This window comes from Haematobia irritans, chromosome 3 (genome assembly GCF_050003625.1).
Source record: "Haematobia irritans isolate KBUSLIRL chromosome 3, ASM5000362v1, whole genome shotgun sequence".
Lineage (NCBI taxonomy): Eukaryota > Metazoa > Arthropoda > Insecta > Diptera > Muscidae > Haematobia > Haematobia irritans.
Window position 1 is genome coordinate 57503164 of NC_134399.1, and position 24096 is coordinate 57527259.

Here is a 24096-nt window from a genome sequence, read left to right on the forward strand (position 1 = left end):
GCATTAATAAGGATATCAGTGTAATATAAACTCATTTTTAGATTACTAATATTCTATACCAGTTTATATTATATATCTAGACCAATTTTTCTAGTTTTGTTCTGAGGGTCCGTGTGTAGATGTGTGAGAGTGCATAAAAAGATAGAAGATACTCGTTTGCTAGTTTTTGATTTTTATTTACAATAATTTTTGTTTTTGTACGTTTTTCGTAAATATGAATGTGTAATTGTAGTTTCATAAAAATTCCAGCTGTTTTGTTTGTTTTTTATTATATTTCTTATGGGTCTGTTTGCCTAAGTGAGTGTACAAGTATTGTGGATATTTTGTTCGTGTGTGTGTGTGGTTGTGTGCGTGTGAGCGTTTGTTTGCCTTTTATTAATGTACAACAGAAATGTTCCTTATACACTTCTTCTTCTTTTACTTGTTATTTTCATTTTAGATACCAATTCCCCACTTACTACTTATTGTTATTATTATTATTATTGTTGTAGCAGAGCTGTCATCGTACACCACCATAGTTAGCAGAGTAGCAGCGACGTCGACGACGGTGCACCACAGTCATGACGAGTGGCACAAGCACTCAACATTTCAGCCGCAGTTAGTTTTCAATATTGGATCAGAGTCGTCGGTTGTCGTTGGTTTTAATGACGTCGGCCGTCTCATGCATTCCGGCGGATATTTTGTGATACAATTTTGGATATTTGTACGTGCGTGTGTGTGTGTGTGTGTTTTTAATTTCCTCCTCATAGTTGATTTAATTGCTGTTGTACAATAAACAATTTTCTCATTGAAGTATTTATCGATTAATAAAACAACAAAAATATATATCTATGTATTGTCGCTTGTTATGTGCTTCTTTCTGATGATAATCGCAAATAAGAAAATTCAAAATAATATTAAATGAGAAAGAATTACGACAAATTACCACCACCAACCGCCACTACCGTGAAAATACACGACATGACCGATGTAGGAAAAAATAAAAACGAAAGACTCGCATGTATTAGCCATCCAGAAATGTAAGAAAGATAATTCTCCATCATTGTCGTGCATTATTCTTGTGTGTGATAATTATTTGGCTGTATTGCCCTCTGCTTGCTGGATGAGCTATTTTGCGAACCATTCTTTCATACCAAACCAATAACATTGGCAGCTGTAGAAGAACGAGTAGCAGTTGCTCACCCTTTCGCCTTTGGCATAAAAAATCGTTCTATTGGACTGATATGTTTGTTTTTTGGCGTTGTGTTTACTGTTTGACACTCCTAGTTCGATACTATGGTTCGGTCGTAAACCCCATCACACACGTTGGGGCACTCACTCATTCCTATAGAAGAGATGCATAGGCAGACACTTGTTGTTTTCTGTTGGTTCACGTTGTGTTATTACCAAGTTCGTTCACATGTTAAAGTGTCGAGCTCCATCCAACTTGTTACAAACCCCATGCAGGCTGCTGTTATCCCCCACATGCTCTTGTAACAACAGTTTGAAGGCTTAAACTTGAAAATCAAAACGTAATACTATAGCACGAACAAAGAATCAATCGCGTGTGAGGAAATATTTATTTGTTTTGCCATTGAATCGGTTCGTTCGTTCGGTCTGTCGCTCATCTACAAATTCGGTGCTTCTCATTATTATGTTGTGCATACAGATTTGATGATTTAAGAACTTTTCGCCACAAATCAAAGTGAGCGATGTAAAAGAAAAATATATTGCTAGCGTTTCATGACTTAATTCTTGGGTTACGCTTTCCATATTTACCACTTGTCGGATGTTGTACGTTACGACAGTAATCAGTTCTAACCGAGAATAATAAGCATACAACAAAGATAACGGTTACGTTCCAACAAAACCTCCCCCATTTGAATAATGAATTAAATTGAAGAGTGTATATGTATGTTTAAATTTTGTACATGCATGTATTAGTGTCTCGTATAATAGAAAATTAATAAGTAGTAAATGGGAGTGGAATAAGCAAAGTAAAAGAATATTGGCTAAAAGATTTTCTTTTCTCCTCATTAGAGTCTAAAATTGACAAGTGTAACAACACATCGCACTTATTCACTGTGAATTTGTGTTGACAGTGTTTGCGAGAATATAAGGAGAAAGAGAGAGCGAGAGAGATTAAATTGTTCTCGCATTTACTGTATGTATGAGTTTTGTGTGGTGTAATCAAACAATAACAGTCATTTAAATGTCATCAATATGGATACAACAACAACAAATACGACTACAACAACAGCAGTGGCAGAGTCTACATCAAATTTACAACAACTATGCCGCATTTGCATCTCATCGAATATTAATTGCAACACACAAATGATTTCGATATTTGGCGAAGATTCATTATGGCGAAAAATTACAACATTGGCCAATGTTCAGGTATGTGTGAGTGCGTAATTTAATATGCTAATATCGTTGTCTCCGGCATTGCGGTCGATTATTATTTTCTTTATATTAAGTATATACGAGTATGTATGTGTGTATACTTCTGTTGTAAGCTATTTACATTTTACTTAATTCACTGCTATTGATTGATATACATACACTTCTGTTTGAAGTACACGTATGTATTTACAATATCATTTCTTTTCCATGATCGAAAATCGTATCTATAATTAATTAAAAATAATAATAAAATTAAATACGTTTCCTGTTTGAGCTTTATTTTGAATCATTCGGAATGTGGTTTTCTTCCGACAAGCCATGCACATATTATGTATTATAGTTATTTTCTTGTCTATTTTTTTTTTTGGTTTTAATTAAATTCGTTTAATATATTACATATGCAATATGTTTATGTACCTATGTAAGGAAAATTCGATTTGGGTATGTATTTTCCATACATAAGTTTTTGTTTTCAAAGTTGACATAATGAATCACAACTTTTCTTTGCGAAGTATAATAGCACTTGATTCATTGAGTCCAATGAACTCCCGATGGAATAGAGCAAATTACGTCACAAATATACTCTCAGATCGATACACTGTCCACAAATTTTATGCGCGCCGATGTTTGGCCTTATTTTGGGCATATAAAGCTTTATTTGGAAACTACCATATAAAGCTTTATTTTTAAACTTCACACAAAAAATTATAACCAAAACTTTTTCAATTAAAAGTTTAATTGAATTCTAAAAAAAAAAATCTTCAATTAAGAATGTAATTGGTTCCACAAATATTTTAATTGAAACAAAAATCAATCACAAGAATATGTTTTTAAAATGGCTTATAAATGATTTACCAGAATCAATATTTCGGTGCAACGTTTTAATGTACGCAGATGATGTTAAAATTTTTCATTCTTTTAACGATCATACTGGTCAAACTATTTTACAAGAAGATCTAGACAGATTATTTCAGTGGTGCAAGGTGAATCTGATGGAGCTGAATAAAACTGTTGCACTCATGCTATGTCTTGAACGATCGTGAACTTGAATCTGTTAATTCTATACTAGACCTTGGAGTCACATTGGACCCACGATTGGATTTTCGACGACATATCTCCTTAACCATTAACAAAGCATATGGAACTCTTGGCTTCATCAAAAGGTGGAGCAAGGAGTTCTCTGATCCGGTTGTAACAAAACTGTATTTCGTTTGTGCGCTGTATACTTGAATATGCATCTGTAATTTGGGATCCTGTTTATGCGATACACTCCAATTCAATAGAATCGGTTCAGAAACAATTTCTTTTGTTCTGTCTTCGCAGATATGGCTGGAATTCTAGTAACCTTCCCAGTTATGAATACAGGCTGAATATAATCAAACTCCCAACTTTAAAGAGTCGCCGTACAATGCTAAATATTAGCTTCTTGTCTAATGTTTTTCACGGACGAACGGATTGTGTCGCCACGAAACTACCAGCTGTTCAAAATCCCATGTTCTAGGTCAAATTATGAGAATAATAACCCAATACTTCGTCTGTTCTCCCAATTCAATAAGTATTTCTTCTTACTGGACCTATCTGAAGATCATACCACGCTTAAGCGTAAAATAATACTATTTTTAAATGCATAATGTTATTTGTAAATATGTATTTATAGAATTAGTCTGTAAGGATTATTTAATCTATAGACTTAATAATAAAAAAAAAACAATTAACAGCACCAATTAAAGTTTTATTCGTCAATTAATTTTTTAATTGACGTTGGCGATTGGTAATATCATCTCCGTGATTGAAAAAATTCAATAAAATCAATTAATCAATTAATTTCGTGATTGAAGACATTTTTTTCTGTGTTCAACAAAATCACTAGACTTAAAATTTAAATCGCATAATACGGACCAATGTTAGTAAAAAATATGGGAATAGTTTCGCAAAAGAGCATGCATCGTGTATACATCTCATTAGAGGCATACACGCAGAGAAGGAATACGATCACCCCAAACATGTTTAAAGAGCAACAAGTTATTTTTGAATGGTGAACAGAGAAAAAGAAATCGAGAAAATAACAGGATTGCGAGAAACATGTTACATGTTCGCTGTCCAAAAATAACAGTTTGCTTTTGAAACAAACTTTATTTTAATTCATGACAATTAAGTGCTTTAGTTAAATTTTGTCCAATGTGAACAATGTTCCTCATTTGAATAATTTTTGTTTACTTTAATGACGTGAACTAAAAATAAAAAAGTTGTATACAAATATAGTACAAAATTTTACTAAAAAATAAAAATTTTACTAAACATTTTCCTAAAATGAGTAAATTTTAATAAAAGTGTACCTGTCTTGAACTTCGTGTACCTCTAAAGATATTTTAACAGTTTTGAAATCCAATTTTTCCTTCAACATAAGGAATTTTCTTAAACAACAGAAAAATTTATTATTAATAACTTTTCTTCAATTTGATAAGTTATTTGTAACATGTTGCTATTAAAAAACTATTTTAGTTAAACTTTTCTTAAATAAACCTACATTTTCTTTCTGTTGGGTTCACTTTTTTTGGGTGAGTTTTGGCACAATATTTGGCAAAAACGATATTTACAGTCCGAGCCATATCTAAATCTTAGCCGATTCTATGGAAAGTCGCACGAACACATATATGGTGGGTATATTTAAATCTGAATCGATTTTGACCCAATTCTGCACACTTAAGTAGAATGTTCAATCTGTTCTCTGTGTAAAACATCAAGTCTATTTGGTAAATGGACAAATTTGGCATGCATAGCTAGAATGAATGTTTCATCGGGCGATATGTATATATGGCTATATCTAAATCTGATTCGATTTCAAATATATACAAAACACATACATGTGCCAAATTTGAAGTCAATTGGACTAAAACTGCAACCTAGACTTTGATTATAAAAATGTGTTCACAGATAGACGGACACGGCTAGTTCGACTTAAGTGCCGGCACTGAGTATTTTGCCAAAGACACCATGTATCTATCTCGTCTCCTTCTGGGTGTAGCAAACATTTGCAATAACCTAAAATACCCTGTTCCACAGAGTGATGCACGGTATACAAATCATAAGCGCCAAATCATTAACATAACATGCCGTAGTTCAGTCGTACTATTTTTGAGAAGTGTACGGAATGTTTAGTTCATAAAATTTTTGAGAAATATTTGGAAAAAAGAAAATTTCATTGGGAAAATTTCTTTAAAAAAAGCTGAAAAACTTTTTAATACTTAGTCCAAACTGGAATTGATTCCATGACCCTTTGTATGCAAGGCGGGCGTGCTAACCATTATAACACAGTGGTTCCCAATAAACTTCGACTCAATCTTTGGTTAATTTCGAAGAATGTATGTGGAGAATTGTGGTTTTATTTAACTGATTCTTTGGCACCTCGCCAATTAAATCCTCGCAACTAAACGGCCCCAAATTGTGAATCATTTGAAGGTTTCGTAATTTCACTATCCTTTGGCTGATCACTTATGTGTATATATATCGTAGCTTACCAACACAATAAAACACTCGAACTACTATCAGGCATTCCCATTTTAAGTATTCCATATCGATGTCTACATTCCAAAGTGCGCTAAGTCTAAAAAGTGAATTTTACAGGAAACAAGAAACAAGTTTTGTTTTTCGAAATTTCTCAAAACACGTATAAGATAGAAATTCCCTTATTTTCGGTCTTAAAATCATATTTTTTATAATTTTTTTTTAGTATGTACGAACTCAAAATAGTGATGATGGAACATAGCTAAAAATGACTTAGACCACTTTAGACCGAACAAACCTTTTTGCCCTTTTTGGGTTGGACATTTTTTAAAACTTTAGTCAAAGGCTAAGTACAATATTAACCATAACTTTTGATAGAAATGTCCAATAAATTCGAACTTTTGACAGGATGCAATTCACATCCATCCGTATAAAAAACAGCGAACTCCATCAAAACATGCTAAGTCGACTTAGCGCACTCTGGAATGAGGGCATCGATATGTCTTCCTAGTTCATTGATGTTCTTTTATTTCCAAATTTCGAATCATGATTGAATCGATAGCTAGTACCTATGTTGACCAAATTAAGAGTAGTGTGTTGTTGTTTTTGTTGTAGAGCAAACTGTTTATTTGGCAAATCAAAATTTTTACGAATACGAAGAGCCATTATTATTAATTGTTCATTTTCAAGCATATGAAATAAACAAATTTGCTTATTTCATTGTGGTTGTTGTTATAATTTTTATTGTTATTATTGCTAGTATTGTGACTGCTGATTAATATATTCACATGCGCACATATATACATATATGATGTGTTTACGTATGTGTGTGCGTGTATATCCATTTTTATACCCACCACCATAGGATGGGGGGTATATTAACTTTGTCATTCCGTTTGTAACACATCGAAATATTGCTCTAAGACCCCATAAAGTATATATATTCTGGGTCGTGGTGAAATTCTGAGTCGATCTGAGCATGTCCGTCCGTCCGTCCGTCCGTCCGTCCGTCCGTCCGTCTGTTGAAATCACGCTAACTTCCGAACGAAACAAGCTATCGACTTGAAACTTGGCACAAGTAGTTGTTATTGATGTAGGTCGGATGGTATTGCAAATGGGCCATATCGGTCCACTTTTACGTATAGCCCCCATATAAACGGACCCCAAAATTTGGCTTGCGAGGCCTCTAAGAGAAGCAAATTTCATCCGATCCGGCTGAAATTTGGTACATGGTGTTAGTATATGGTCTCTAACAACCATGCAAAAATTGGTCCACATCGGTCCATAATTATATATAGCCCCCATATAAACCGATCCCCCGATTTGGCTTGCGAGGCCCCTAAGAGAAGCAAATTTCATCCGATCGGGCTGAAATTTGGTACATGGTGTCAGTATATGGTCTCTAACAACCATGCAAAAATTGGTCCATATCGGTCCATAATTATATATAGCCCCCATATAAACCGATCCCCCGATTTGGCTTGCGAGGCCTCTAAGAGAAGCAAATTTCGTCCGATCCGGCTGAAATTTGGTACATGGTGTTAGTATATGGCCTCTAACAACCATGCAAAAATTGGTCCACATCGGTCCATAATTATATATAGCCCCCATATAAACCGATCCCCCGATTTGGCTTGCGAGGCCGCTAAGAGAAGCAAATTTCATCCGATCCGGCTGAAATTTTGTACGTGATGTTAGTATATGGTCTATAACAACCATGCAAAAATTGGTCCACATCGGTTCATAATTATATATAGCCCCCATATAAACCGATCACCAGATTTGACCTCCAAAGCCCTTGGAAGAGCAAAATTCTTGCCATTCGGTTGAAATTTGGTACGTGATGTTAGTATATGGTATTCAACAACCATGCAGGAATTGGTTCCTATCAGTCCATAATTATATATAGCTCCCATATAAACCGATCCCCAGATTTGACCTCCGGTGCCTTTTGGAGAAGCAAAATTCATCCGATCTGCTTGAAATTTGGTACGTGGTGGTAGTATATGATATTTAACAACCATGCCAAAAGTGGTCCATATCAGTCCACAATCGTACATAGTGAGTGAGTTGAAATTTGGTACATTGTGCTAGTATATGGTCGTTAACAACCATGCCTAACTAGATCCATATCGGTCTATACTTATATATGGCCCTCAGATAAATCGATCCCCAATCACACAAAAGTTGGTCCATATCAAGTTCATAATTGTATATAGCCCCCATATAAGCGACCCCCATATTTCAATTCTGGCTCTCTAAGTACAAAAAGTCCATATCGATTCGTAATTATTTGTAGACTTAACTATACATAACTTTTTTGTCTAATATATACCATGTATGGACTAAATCACAGTCTTTCGTAGAAGTTTCTACGCAATCCATGGTGGTGGGTACATAAGATTCGGCCTGGCCGAACTTGCGGCCGTATGTACTTGTTATTTTTGTTGTTGCTTTCGTGCGAATACATATTTGCAAATTTATTAAATTTCATATCAAATTGTTGAGATTTTCAATTAAACCAAATAAATAAAGGCACCAACGAAGACATTGTTGGCCGCGTCAATGGCAATGGGGTCTCGTCTCAGTGGGAGGGATGGGGAAGGCAGAGCGAAACATACAAATATGAAAACATTAATTTCGACGAATAAAAAGAAACTTGTCGCATACACATACCCGCACACACACACACTCACGCCCATATTATTTCCCATATACCATACTTACTAAATAACAATAATTTTTATTAAATTAAATTTCAACTTTTGTATACAACTTGTTGTGTATGTGCTCTCTTGTTGGTTTTATTTCTTAATGTTTGTGTCTTTTGAGAGTTTTATGCAATTCAACAATGACATGTTGTGGGGCGGGGGGAGCTGTGTACAATGAAAATCGTCTATACCCAACTTACTTCCCATATTCAATAGGGGCCCTCTCTCACCTCTCTCGGCAATTCCTCTTGTTTCTTACTCAAGCTCAAATAAAAGCAAACCAAATTTGTATTTCAGTTCATTTGAGTTGAGCTTTTTTTTTTAATTTGTATTTTTCATTCAATTAAAGTTTTGTTGTTGTTGTTAGGTTTGTGTATTTAACGTCGTCAAATATGTTTGGTACGACAATGATTACTTATTTATGGTGATGGTGACAGATGGTCGGAGGAAACTCACTGACATACGGACATTTGAACGCACATAATATTGTATTTTGTTTTTCTGTGTTTTTTTTTTCATTTTTAATTTAAATCGGTATAAGTCCACAAGAACTATCTGCTGGGGACCACATATATATCTCATTTTAAAGAGTGAAATTTTGTACATTTTTTGAAGAGAGCGTAGAACAATTCGCAGCGATCATTTTCGCCTAGAGATTATATTGGTTAATGAATGATAAAAAAAACTATTGTCCTAATATGAAGAAAACACAAAAATAATTTTTGGATTCAATCGCGAAATTAATTTATTCAATTACTTTTTGTTTGAAATGTCTTCAATCACAGAAATGATAGTATCAATCACTGAAGTCTATTAAAAAATTAATTGATACTATTAATTTTGTGATTGTTTTTGGTTTTAATTAAAAAATTGTTGAATCAATTAAATTTTTAATTGAATATTTTTGAAAATTTCAATTAAAATTTTATTTGGAAATATTTTGGTGAAAATTTTTTCTGTGAATCTGCAACCTAAATTTTAGGATACACAATATATAAAATATTAAGGAAAAATGTCTTTAAAATAAACAAATTTGAAATTGAACCATTGTTTATAATCTTTGCCTTAAAAATTGTATTCATTACATTTAGGACACTAATCTTTGAAATTGATGCATTAAAATCGTATGACTTTGAAGTAAAGTAATTTCATTTTTGATTTCTTTAAATTGAGATATTGAACATTAGAATTATAGATAAAAAAGCATATTTGGTTTAATTTTTTTTATAGGAACAATTATTATTATTTTTTATTTAGTTATTTATTTAGTTCATTCCTAATACAGCAAGACTAATATCTTATTAAAGTAGTACTAGAATAATGTACGTTATGTGCATTAGTAGTTAGTACCTTTAACTTATTCAATACTAATTTTAATTTAAACAAAAAATATATTTTTTATAGTTTTTAACAATGGTATAATTTCTTCTATTTAAATCTACGAAGAGTTTTGTAGGAAGTTTTTTTAAACAAGTTTTAAATTTAGCTGTGTTATTGCTTTCAAATATCTGTTATAATTTGGATTAAAAAAAAAAAAAAAAAACAAGTATATACGGCCGTAAGTTCGGCCAGGCCGAAGCTTATGTACCCTCCACCATGGATTGCGTAGAAACTTCTACTCAAGATTGTCATCCACAATGGAATTACTTGGGTTGCGGTAACACTTGCCGATGGCAAGGTATCTTAAAACTTCCTAACACCGTCTTCTAAATTACAAGGTAGTCCATACGTAGTATATATTAAACTAAACAAGTATATACGGCCGTAAGTTCGGCCAGGCCGAAGCTTATGTACCCTCCATCATGGATTGCGTAGAAACTTCCTCTAAACACTGCCATCCAGAATCGAATTACTTAAGTTGCGGTAACGCTTGCCGATGGCAAGGTATCTTAAAACCTCCTAACACCATCTTCTAAATTGATGTAAGTCCATACGTGGTATATATTAAATCAAAAAAATCGATCCAATACGTATATAATTCAGTTTGACAAAGTAGACATAAAATTTTGACAAAATTTTCTACAGAAATAAAATTTTCACAAAATTTTCTATAGAAATAAAAATTTTGACAAAATTTTCTATAGAAAGAAAACTTTGACAAAATTTTCTACAGAAATAAAATTTTAACAAAATTTTCTATAGAAATAAACTTTTGACAAAATTTTCTATAGAAATAAAATCTTGGTAGATTATTTTTGGCTCGAGTGGCAACCATGATTATGAACCGAATAAAATTTGAACAAAATCTTCTATAGAAATAAAATTTTGACAAAATTTTCTATAGAAATAAAATTTTGACAATGATGAAAATTTTATTATGAACCGAATAAAATTTTAACAAAACTTTCTCTAGAAATAAAATTTTGACAAAATTTTCTCTAGAAATAAAATTTTGGTAGATTATTTTTGGCTCTAGTGGCAACCATGATTATGAACCGATATGGACCAATTTTTGTGTGATTGGACCAATTTTGGTATGGTTGTTAGCGACCATATACTAACACCACGTTCCTAATTTGAACCGGATCGGATGAATTTTACTCCTCCAAGAGGCTCCGGATGTCAAATCTGGAGAACGTTTTATATGGGGGCTATATATAATTATGGACCGATATGGACCAATTCTGCCACGGTTGTTAAAGATCATATACTAACACCATGTTCCAAATTACAACCGGATTGGATGAAATTTGCTTCTCTTGGAGACTTCGCAAGCCAAATCTGGGGATCGGTTTATATGGGGGCTATATATAATTATGAACCGATGTGGACCAATTTTTGCATGGTTGTTAGAGACCATATACCAATATCATGTACCAAATTTCAGGCGGATCGGATGAAATTTGCTTCTCTTTGAGGCTCCGCAACCCAAATCTGGGGATCGGTTTATATGGGCGCTATATATAATTATGGACCGATGTGAACCAATTTTTGCACGGTTGTTAGAGACCATATACCAATACCATGTACCAAATTTCAGCCGGATCGGATGCAATTTGCTTCTCTTTGAGGCTTCGCAAGCCAAATCTGGAGATCGGTTTATATGGGGTCTATATATAATTATGGACCGATGTGGACCAATTTTTGCATGGTTGTTAGAGACCATATACCAACATCATGTACCAAATTTCAGCCGGATCGGATGAAATTTGCTTCTCTTTGAGGCTCCGCAAGCCAAATCTGGGGATCGGTTTATATGGGGGCTATATATAATTATGGACCGATGTGGACCAATTTTTGTATGGTTGTTAGAGACCATATACCAACACCATGTACCAAATTTCAGCCGGATCGGATGAAATTTGCTTCTCTTTTAGGCTCCGCAAGCCAAATCTGGGGATCGGTTTATATGGGGGCTATATATAATTATGAACCGATGTGGACCAATTTTTGCATGGTTGTTAGAGACCATATACCAACACCATATACCAAATTTCAGACGGATCGGATGAAATATGCTTCTGTTAGAGGCTCCACAAGCCAAATCTGAGGGTCCCTTTATATGGGGGCTATACGTAAAAGTGGACCGATGTGGCCCATTTTCAATACCATCCGACCTACATCGATAACAACTACTTGTGCCAAGTTTCAAGTCGATAGCTTGTTTCGTTCGGAAGTTAGCGTGATTTCAACAGACGGACGGACGGACGGACGGACATGCTTAGATCGACTCAGAATTTCACCACGACCCAGAATATATATACTTTATGGGGTCTTAGAGCAATATTTCGATGTGTTACAAACGGAATGACAAAGTTAATATACCCCCATCCTATGATGGAGGGTATAAAAAGGCCGATTAAATACGTATATAATTAAGTTTAAAGTTTCTATAGAAAAAAAAATTTGACAAACTAAAATTTTGATAACATTATTAGATTATTTTTGGCTCGAGTAGCAACCATGATTATGAACCGATATGGACCAATTTTTGTGTGATTGGGGATCGGCTATATATAATTGTAGACCGATATGGACCAATTTTGGCATGATTATTAGCGGCCTTATAGTAACACCACGTTGCAAATTTCAACCGGATCGGATGAATTTTGCTCCTCCAAGAGCCTCCGGAGATCAAATCTGGGGAACGGTTTATATGGGGCTATATAATTATTGACCGATATGGACCAATTCTTGCGTGTTTGTTAGATACCACATTCTAATAACATGTTCCAAATTTCAACCGGATCGGATGAATTTAGCTCCTCCAAGAGGCTCCGGAGGACAAATCTGTGGATCGATTTATATCGGGGCTATATATAATTATGGACCGATATGGATCAATTCTTGCGTGGTTGTTAGAGACCATATACTAACACCACGTACCAAATTTCAACCGGATCGGATGAATTTTGCTCCTCTAAGAGGCTCCGGAGGTCAAATCTGGGAATCGGTTTATATGGGGGCTATATGTAATTATGAACCGATATGGACCAATTTTTGCATGGTTGTGAGAGACCATATACTAACGCCACGTACCAAATTTCAGCCGGATCGGATGAAATTTGGTTCTCTTAGATGCTCCGCAAGCCAAATCGGGGGATCGGTTTATATGGGGGCTATGCGTAAAAGTGGACCAATTTTTGCATGGTTGTTAGAGACCATATACTAACACCATGTACCAAATTTCACCCGGATCGGATGGAATTTGCTTCTACTAGAGCAATCGCAAGCCAAATTTGGGGGTCCGTTTATATGGGGGCTATACGTAAAAGTGGACCGATATGACCCATTTGCAATACAATCTGACCTACATCAATAACAACTACTTGTGCGAAGTTTCAAGTCGATAGCATGTTTCTTTCGGAAGTTAGCGTGATTTCAACAGACGGACGGACATGCTCAGATCGACTCAGAATTTCACCACGACCCACAATATATATACTTTATGGGGTCTTAGAGCAATATTTCGACGTGTTACAAACGGAATGACAAAGTTAATATACCCCCATCCTATGGTGAAGGGTATAAAAAGAATGAAAATTCGATAAATGAGATCTGTATCCTAATTTTATTTTTAAAGAGCCAAAATATAAAGCTAGATAGCTCCCTAGAAAATGTCTTTATTTTATAGAAGCCGCATCTTTGGCTTGTCAAAGGAATGTCAAAATATTTAAATTCAAGTAAATTTTTTTTTCGAGTACCGAGAAGAAATTGTTGACTTGAAAATGATTAAAAATTAACTTAATTTTAATAAATTTAATTAAACCATTAACATCCAAAATGAAACTGCAGGGGCAAAAGCTGATTTTATGGGTTTTTATTAACTCAATAACGACTAAATAAAAAGATTTAAATAGGAAAACTGACACTTTTTAGAAAAAAGGGTGCCCCCATGTCGGGAAATTGGGCAGATTAAGTATGAACTTTTTAACTTTTTAGTACAATTAACTTAGCAGTTTTATCTACACACAATCGAGATATCAATGTACACACAATCGAGATATCAATGAAGAATTATAGATTTTTGATCACCTGGCACACATAAAACTATTGAAAGTATTTTATGAAAGTTATCTGAATAATAACAAGAATATAAGGCACTGAATTAGTGGTGTGCACGTGACACCAAATTGTCGCGACTCACGAAAATTTTGGTGATTCGTGAGTCACGCTCATGACAACAGCGTGAGTGTGCGTGAGCGTGATTAACAAACCAAAATGTCGTGCGTGAGTGTGAGTTACGAAAATAATATCTTCGTGAGTGTGCGTGAGTAACGAATTACACTCACGAAAATATTCTTGGTCACCAATATAAAACGCTTAACCCTTTAGGCGGGCTCCATTTAATAAGGAAGCTTTTAGTAACACACACCTTAAGACAACAAAAATGGACAAAATAAAAAGAAAACTTATTTGAAACTATTCAAGAGGATTTGCAGCATATGCTGAATTTTACCGTATAAATTTTTCATGCTTAATTCTCTTGCTTTTGTATCGTTAACATTGAAAATTTAATCAGCTGGCAAAAAAAAATTGGGGCATTAGAGGGTTAAGAGTTAAATTCAATTAAAATTTTAGTGACACCTGGGATGTTAAGAGTTTAATAACACTCTCGATTTTAATAATGCTCATGTTTTCAGACACTTCGGTAAGGTAAATTAATCATAAAATTATTCGTGAGTCACGATATTTTTCGTGAGTCACGGTATTTTTCGTGAATCACGACGTTTTCTTGCGTGAGTGCAAATTTTCTTTTCGTGAGTGTGCGTGAGCGTGAGTCCTACCAAAAGATATCGTGCGTGAGTATGATTTTTCAGTCGTGAGTGTGCGTGTGCGTGAGCGTGAGTAAACTATTACTCACGTGCACACCTCTACACTGAATATGACACTTGTTTATCAAATGCGACCAAGTGTCTTTGTTTATAGATCATATGCAGTATAAAGCTGTCATATGAGTATTTAAAATTACATAAATAAAGGCTAGCTGTTTAACTTTAAATAGGTGTCCTCATATGGGGACAGAGGACGGTAATCAAAATAACAAAAATAGATCAAATGTAATTTAATTAAAGTAATTAATTAAATAATTTAGATTAAACAAATTAGCGAAGAAACTAACAAAATTTCATGATCAAAAGGTTAAACCGGGAGTAATTTTAAAGGGTGATTCGGTCAAAATTTGGTCAAGGGAAAACGCGTGTAAATCGGTGAAATCGTTTATTTAAAAAATCAAATTAAATTTCTTTTTCAAGTTCAATTAGTATAAAATTCAGGAAAAATATTCAGTTAGGCTTTCGCTTTTCCAAATCCGAATTGCCGGGCCTCACGCTTGACACCTGCCATCAGATTTTGTACAGCCACCTTGTCCATCTTCTTCGCCGCAGAAAGCCAGTTTGCCTTGAACTGCTGCTCGTCCTTAGCAGTTTTTTTGGTCTTCTTTAGGTTCCGCTTGACAATAGCCCAGTATTTCTCAATTGGGCGAGCTCTGGCGTGTTGGGAGGGTTATTGTCCTTGGGAACCACCTGCACGTTGTTGGCGGCGTACCACTCCATGGCCTTTTTACCGTAATGGCAAGATGCCAAATCCGGCCAAAACAGTACGAAACAACCGTGTTTCTTCAGGAAAGGCAGCAGACGTTTATTCAAACACTCTTTCACGTAATTTTCTTGGTTGACAGTCCCGGAAGCTATGAAAATCTGCTTTTCAACACGCAAAAAAATAATTCTTTCCTCCCAAACGAAATTTTAGACAAACAAAGTTCGTTTCTCATTTGCTTTTCGCTGTAAGGAAGTGTATTTGGAAGAAAAGTATATACTTTTTGTGATAAACGTTTATTCTTTTCCAGGATGTAAAAACAATTTCATAAATTTCATAAAAACATTATTTTCTTGCTAATTGCATTGTCCCTCACATCTTTCTCACATCCACGAGGATTTTTAGTTCTTAACACCTTTTTCTGTAATACCAACAATGTAGAAGAAATTATACGATTTTATACATTTTTAAAATTTTTTTTACCTTTCGCCTGGACGGAGAATCGAACCGCGGACCATGCACATTGTAAGCCAACACACTAACCACTGAGCTATGTACCTGTTATGGTCATCAATAGATAAATATCCATATAAGTTATATTTATATAGCATAGCTTGCGGCGCCCACGAACCGAATAAACAAAGTTTATTTACCGGAAAAAAACATTTAGTTTGGCACCGTGGAGCAGTGGTAGCTACGTCCGACTCTGATGCCAAGGGTCGTGGGTTCGATCCCTGCTTCGGCCAAAGTTTTTTTTTGCTTTTGTTTTTTTTTTACATATATTCCAGATATATTCGGAAGATTCCGAAAAAATGTTCAACATTACATTGTACTACATTAAATTTTGAACTGTAAAATGTGTCTTATTAAAGACCTAAAGTCAGAAAAGAACAGTGTTTGATATAAACGAAATGGACTGTGTTGTTATTTCAAAAATAACTTTTTTTATTGAAAAAATAAAAATTTTGTAACAAACGATTTTTTTGGTGATAAAAGTTTAAAATTTTCGAAGCAATTCAAAAAACTCTAACAAAAGAAAAACGTTTTCGGTACACGTTTTCCAAACGTTTTTTTTCTTTGCGTGAAGCCACAGGTACAGATGGCTTGCCAAACCAGATATTTATTTGCGAACTTTGACAGTTTTATGTGCTTGAAAATATCTGCTACCTTTAACCTTCCTTTTGTCGTATAAAACTCCTGTCCCGGAAGCTGCTTGTAGTCGGCTTTGACGTAGGTTTCGTCGTCCATTACCACGCAGTCAAACTTCGTCAGCATCGTCGTGTACAGCCTCCGGGATCGCGCTTTGACCGTCGTATTTTGTTATCACTACCTTCTTGTAAGTCGATAGTCCGGCTCGTTTTTTGGCTCGATGCACGGTTGTAGACGATACACCCAGCTTATTTGCGGCATCTCGGAGAGAGAGGTTAGGGTTTCGCTTGAAACTACCGGCAACTCTCTTTGTCGTCTCAGCGACTTCCGGTTTTCGATTTCCCCCCGATCCAGACTTCCTGACTGTCGACAAACGTTCCCCAAACACTTTAATTACATTTGTAACGGTTGATTTGGCAACTTATAGCGATTTTGCCAGCTTTGCGTGCGAGTAGCTCGGATTTTCGCGATGCGCGAGCAAAATTTTGATACGCTGCTCTTCTTGCTTGGACGGCATTTTGACAACTGAAGAGTGAATTCCAAAATCAAAATGGGAGCAACATTCTACACACACACACCTTCAAAATGAGGGGTGTTCAGGTTTTTTAAATGCAAAATTGAAAGAAATACGTCAAGTTTATATTGACCAAATTTTGACCGTCTCACCCTTTACTGTTAACCCAAGGGAAATTTTAGTGAAAATTTATCAAATTAAATTTTGCAATGAAAAAATATAGACTTAATGAAATTATCTACATTCTATGAAAGAAAGTATACAATATTCGGAATAATTTTTTTGGAAAATGTTTTAATTAAACTTAAATTATTATACTTTATTTTTTTATTTTTTGTTTCATTAAACTTAAGTTATACTCGTCATTAATAAATAGAACCTCTTTTACTACTAAAGGTTTTTTAGAATTGGAATTTTTTAATACGAAATGTCTCTGTAAACAAAATCGGTTTGAAATGATTCAAGTTGAATATCTTTGGAGCCAAGTACATTATCAATAATTATTTTGTTATTATTTAATTGATATTCTGCTAACGTCGAATGTCTTTGGTGTTTTGTGCCATGGCAAATGGCACAAAAATATCGATTTAACAAAATAAGAGATGCACAGTTATTATTCTTGGAAATAAATAAAAGCGTCAATCTATGGAATCATAAAAGTTTTTTTTTTGTTTTCTTATTCAAGTTTTTCTCTTTACAAAAAAACAAACAACTACAATTATTTTAATAACAATTCTCTTAGTCACTCCATCTACAATGTCCAGCCACTAAATTTTCATACATTTCTTGTGAACAACGGATTGATGAACATATGGATATGGCTTTTGTCGGTTTCTTGTACTGGTTGGCCACCAAATATGTACGACAAAACGGGTTCACATAAAAAAATTAACAAAATAATAGAAAAAAACCCACTTTGTTTCCTTAGGAATGTATGTTCAATAAGCGAGATAGTCATTGATTTCCACAATGGTTTGATTGAAATCGATTTCTTAATATAGTGCTTGCAACAAGAAATGACCTACAATAGCCCCTTGAGTATTGTATCTCGATCTTTATCTTATAGCCAAATCGAGAAAAAATCTTTTTTTGTATCCTATTACTTTATTTGCTTAAAAATCGTTTCTTTATCAACATTGTACTTTTAATAAGTCGAGGTGTAATTATTGTTATTAACTTCCGTGTGAAATAAAATAAAAAATCATATATTTCTAAGGTAGTTATGTGCTAAATATTGATTTTGTAAAACTTTTTGGTGGTGTACTTAATCGTGTTTTGGATGATGGATTTTTTAAGTTTGTTCTCAATAATTTTAGATTGACTTTGACAATTGCAACCCGGACTAAATTTAATTTATTTGAAAGAAATTGTACTTAATGCACTGAGAATTAAATTTAATAAAAATGTCTTTATTTTAAAGAAATATGTCTTTAATAATGTGTAACTTGTGTATTCTAAAATTTAGGTTGGATAATCTTTCATATTAGGTATTAATACCACAAACATTTTTTTCTAATTCAATCACGAAATTAATTGATCCACTTAATTTTTTAATTGAAATGCCTTCAATCACAGAAATGATAGTATCAATTAAAAAATTAATTGATCCAATTAAAAAATTAATTGATACTATCATTTTTTTGTGATTCAACTAAAAAATTGAATATTGAATATTTTTTTACTCAATTAAGATTTTAATTGGAAAAATTTTTGTGAATTTTTTTTCTGTGTAGTTTGAAATTCGAATGATGCTAAAAACATTTTTGCAATTTTGAACTACGAAATTTTCTTTAACAATTGAACAAAAGAATCATTATGTCTAGATAAATTTTCTTGAATATATATATTGGTTTGAATAGTTGAAATATATTTATTTTATTTTGTTATCGGCGTTTGTAATACACACTGAAAAAAGGATGCCCGGTTCCAAGGATTTTGTCTTTGCTCCAATGATTTTGGTATTGATTCCGAACCAAAGAAGCGAAGAATTGAAGTAAGGTTACTTTTAGAACACAATCTTCTTTTAAACTTGAATTTTGCGTACTTGATTTAGAAAACAAATTACATTTGTCTTTTTTTTTCATACACACGGGGGTATAAGTTTGTCATTCCGTTATTAACATAGGTGATACGGTCAAAATTTGGTCAAGGGAAAACGCGTGTAAATCGGTGAAATCGTTTATTTAAAAATTCAAATTAAATTTCTTTTTCAAGTTCAATTAGTATAAAATTCAGGAAAAATATTCAGTTTGGCTTTCGCATTTCCAAATCCAAATTGGCGGGCCTCACGCTTGACACCTGCCATCAGATTTTGTACAGCCACCTTGTCCACCTTCTTCGCCGCAGAAAGCTAGTTTGCCTTGGACTGCTGCTCGTCCTTAGCAGTTTTTTGGTCTTCTTTAGGTTCCGCTTGACAATAGCCCAATATTTCTCAATTGGGCGGAGCTCTGGCGTGTTGGGAGGGTTCTTGTCCCTGGGAACCACCTGCACGTTGTTGGCGGCGTACCACTCCATGGCCTTTTTACCGTAATGGCAAGATGCAAAATCCGGCCAAAACAGTACGGAACAACCGTGTTTCTTCAGGAAAGGCAGCAGACGTTTATTCAAACACTCTTTCACGTAAATTTCTTGGTTGACAGTCCCGGAAGCTATGAAAATGCTGCTTTTCAAGCCACAGGTACAGATGGCTTGCCAAACCAGATATTTCTTTGCGAACTTTGACAGTTTTATGAAAATATCTGCTACCTTTCCCCTTCCTTTTGCCGTATAAAACTCCTGTCCCGGAAGCTGCTTGTAGTCGGCTTTGACGTAGGTTTCGTCGTCCATTACCACGCAGTCAAACTTCGTCAGCATCGTCGTGTACAGCCTCCGGGATCGCGCTTTGGCCGTCGTATTTTGTTTATCATCGCGATTTGAGTCAATACCTTCTTGTAAGTCGATAGTCCGGCTCGTTTTTTGGCTCGATGCACGGTTGTAGACGATACACCCAGCTTATTTGCGGCATCTTGGAGAGAGAGGTTAGGGTTTCGCTTGAAACTACCGGCAACTCTCTTTGTCGTCTCAGCGGCTTCCGGTTTTCGATTTCCCCCCGATCCAGACTTCCTGGCTGTCGACAAACGTTCCCCAAGCACTTTAATTACATTTGTAATGGTTGATTTGGCAACTTTTAGCGATTTTGCCAGCTTTTCGTGCGAGTAGCTCGGATTTTCGCGATGCGCGAGCAAAATTTTGATACGCTGCTCTTGTTGCTTGGACGGCATTTTGACAACTGAAGAGTGAATTCCAAAATCAAAATAGGAGCAACATTCTACACACACACACCTTCAAAATGAGGGGCGTTCAGGGGTGTTTTTAAATGCAAAATTGAAAGAAATACGTCAAGTTTATATTGACCAAATTTTGACCGTATCACCCTTTATTCTGTTGTAATCACGCTACAGCCTTCAATAATGGATGTGCGTGAAGATAAATTCCGAATTTAATTAGTACAGACACAAACCATTTGTTTGCAGAGCTCTGTTAATTAGTTAACAGAGCTTCATAAAGGAGCTAACAGAGCACTGTAAAGAGTTAACAGAGGTATTTTCTGCCCTAACCAATGACAGATTTATTTTTTGATCACCAGGAAAAATATTAAATGGTCTTCCTGACCAATTTACTTTATCTAAAACTAAACCAGACACTTGTGCCATTGTCACTCACAGCTACATCCACACATATGTCTAAAAATTTTGCAGAAAATTGAGTTTTTAGGCAAAATTTTTTGGGAGGATGGGACTCCAGTGGCCATTGTGGCCAAATGGACAATTGTCCCACTATGACCCATACACCATATGAAAGAGCATGAAGAGCTCTATCGATATTTGATAGAATTTTTTAGATCCGCCGGTCAGTTTTGGAGAAAAATCAATTTCCTTGTAAAATTCTGGACAGGATGCCTCCAGTGGCCATTGTGGCCAAATGGACAATTGTCCCACTATGACCCATACACCATATGAAAGAGCATGAACAGCTCTATCGATATTTGATAGAATTTTTTAGATCCGCCGGTCAGTTTTGGAGAAAAATCAATTTCTTTGTAAAATTCTGGACAGGATGCCTCCAATGGCCATTGTGGCCAAATGGACAATTGTCCCACTATGACCCATACACCATATGAAAGAGCATGAAGAGCTCTTTCGATAGAGCGGATCTAAAAATTTCTATCAACTATCGATAGAGCTCTTCATGCTCTTTCATATGGTGTATGGGTCATAGTGAGACAATTGTCCATTTGGCTACAATGGCCACTGGAGTCCCATCCTCCCAAAAAATTTTGCCTAAAAACACAATTTTCTGCAAAATTTTTAGACATATGTGTGGATGTAGCTGTGAGTGACAATGCCACAAGTGGGTGGTTTAGTTTTAGATAAAGTAAATTGGTCAGGAAGACCATTTAATATTTTTCCTGGTGATCAAAAAATAAATCTGTCATTGGTTAGGGCAGAAAATACCTCTGTTAACTCTTTACAGTGCTCTGTTAGCTCCTTTATGAAGCTCTGTTAACTAATTAACAGAGCTCTGCAAAAAAAATGGTTTGTGTCTGTACTAATTAAATTCGGAATTTATCTTCACGCACATCAATAATGGCGCTATCGTCCTGAAATTTGGCACAGATTCGTCTTTTGTTTGCAGCGAGGTCAAGTTCGAAGATGGGCTATATTGGTCCAAGTTTTCATATAGTCCCCATATAAACTGACCTTCCGATTTGGGTTTATAAAAACCGTAGTTTTTATCCAATTTGCCTGAAATTGGAAATCTAGAGGTATTTTAGGACCATAAAAGGGTGTCCCGAAAATGGTGCCTATCGGTCCATGTTTTGGTATAGCCCCTATATAGACAGATCTACGTGTACCGCAAATGGTGAGTACCGGTCCATGTTTTGATATAGCCACCATATGACCGATCTCCCGATTTTTCTTCTTGGTCTTCTAGAATCCGTAATTTTTATCCAATTTGCTTCAAATCGGGAATCTAGAGGTATTATAGGACCCTAAAGACGTGTACCGAAAATGGTGAGTACTGGTCCATGTTTTGATGTAGCCCCCATATAGACCGACCTCCCGATTTTACTTCTTGGGCTTCTAGAATCCGTAGTTTTTATCCAATTTGCCTGAAATTGGAAATCTATAGGTATTCTAGGAATATAAAGAGATGCGCCGAAAATGGTGATTATCGGACCATGTTTCGATATAGCCCCCATATAGACCGATCTCCAGATTTACTTCTTGGGCTTTTAGAATCCGTAGGTTTTATCCAATTTGCCTGAAATTGGAAATCTAGAGGTATTCTAGGACCATAAAGGGGTGTGCCGAATATATTGAGTATCGGTACAGTTTTTGATATAGCCCCCTTAAAAAACCGGCCCTCCGATTTGGCGTTTGCATTCACTCAAAAAAAGTGAACTCTCTATTTCACTAAAGCCAATTTAACTTTATTTTAGTTCATGGAATTATTATGTTTAGAGAAAGTTTTCGTTACTCTAATAATTTTTTGTGTACGTTAGTTAAATTAAGTAAACCCGAGGAAAAAAATATACTCCAATGAAGCATAAAGATGAACTAAATTCGTGTCTTCCACAAAATAGTTCAGAATTTCTTTAAATTTGTAAATTTTACCAAAAATGCGTCCATCATGAACTTCGTATGTCACTAAAGATATTCTTGCAATTTTGAACTCCAAGTTTTTCCTTGAAACTACAAAATTTTCTTTAAAAAGTGAAAAAAAACTTTGTTATGTCTAATAAATTTTCTTGAATTTATCGAAAAATATGTACTTATTTTTATGACATCGGCGTGATGCCAACGTTTGTAATACTGTTTAGTTAAAATTTTCTACAAATATTCAAAATTTTCTAAAATTAACCGAAAGTTTTCTTCCTGGTGGGTTCACTGTTTTTTCAGTGTTCTAGAACTACAATTAAATGTGCTGAATACTGTGTGTATCCTTCCATGTTTTGGTATAGCTCCCATTACACCGAACTCCCGATTTAACTCCTAGGGTTTCTAGAAATTGTAGTTTTTATCCGATTTGCCACAAATTGAAAATATACTGGCATTTTAGACCCATAACAAAGTGTATATGATTTAGTGTTATCGGTACATTTGATAAGGCCTCCATATAGACCGATTTCACTTATTGAGGGTATAGAAGGTGCACAGATCATGAAAATTGCTTGAAACTGAATGCAAAATTTTCAGATTTTACTTCTCGTAGTAATTTAAATAATTGGAATGAAAATTCAGAGATTTTAAATCAAGGCATTACTTCATCATTTTCTTGCACACTTACAAGAGATGTTTATGATTCCTCTAAAATTCAAACAAAAAATGGTTCTTATAAATTCAGAATCTGATCTAGTCTTCATAGGTAAAATCATTACATTTATCTGTGAGAAGCGTACTGGTTGAACTGATCTGCTTGGGAAAATATCTGTCATCAAACCCCCCTGAAATTTTCAAAGGAATCTATTATATTTGATTAATGGTGGTGGGTATTTAAGATTCGGCCCGGCCGAACTTACTACGGTATATATTTGTTTTTTCTTCATTTGCCTTTCCTTTATAAACGTGTTAACGACAAGGTAAATTTTCAAATTCAGACTCGACTTTAAGAAACGTCTTTAATGTAAAGTTATGAAAACCATGTCCTAATTTTGAAAGAATTTTTGTGTTGTAGTCATGATGTGAAAAGTCAACAAATTTAAAGACTATTTCATAATTTTTGAAAAATATTTCTGAGTTATTAAAGTCAAGTTGACCTTAGTCACGACCTCATTGAAAAGTTGGTCGACTTTTGGACACAAGAGAAAAAACG

General features: G+C 34.7%; 1 protein-coding gene across 3 annotated transcripts in view; it reads left to right on the forward strand.

Moving 5' to 3' along the window:
• Positions 1 to 332: 332 nt before the first annotated feature.
• The window catches only part of LOC142228443 (uncharacterized), a 61973-nt gene continuing 38209 nt past the window's right edge, over positions 333 to 24096 (forward strand). The window contains exons 1-2 of one of the 3 annotated variants that reach the window (XM_075298871.1): positions 333 to 792; positions 2020 to 2379. In XM_075298871.1, the coding sequence (XP_075154986.1) occupies positions 2203 to 2379 (177 nt within the window). In that variant the 5' untranslated portion in view covers positions 333 to 792; positions 2020 to 2202. The remainder of the gene's footprint in view (positions 793 to 2019; positions 2380 to 24096) is intronic. The other 2 variants (XM_075298872.1, XM_075298873.1) reach the window with 2 other exon arrangements.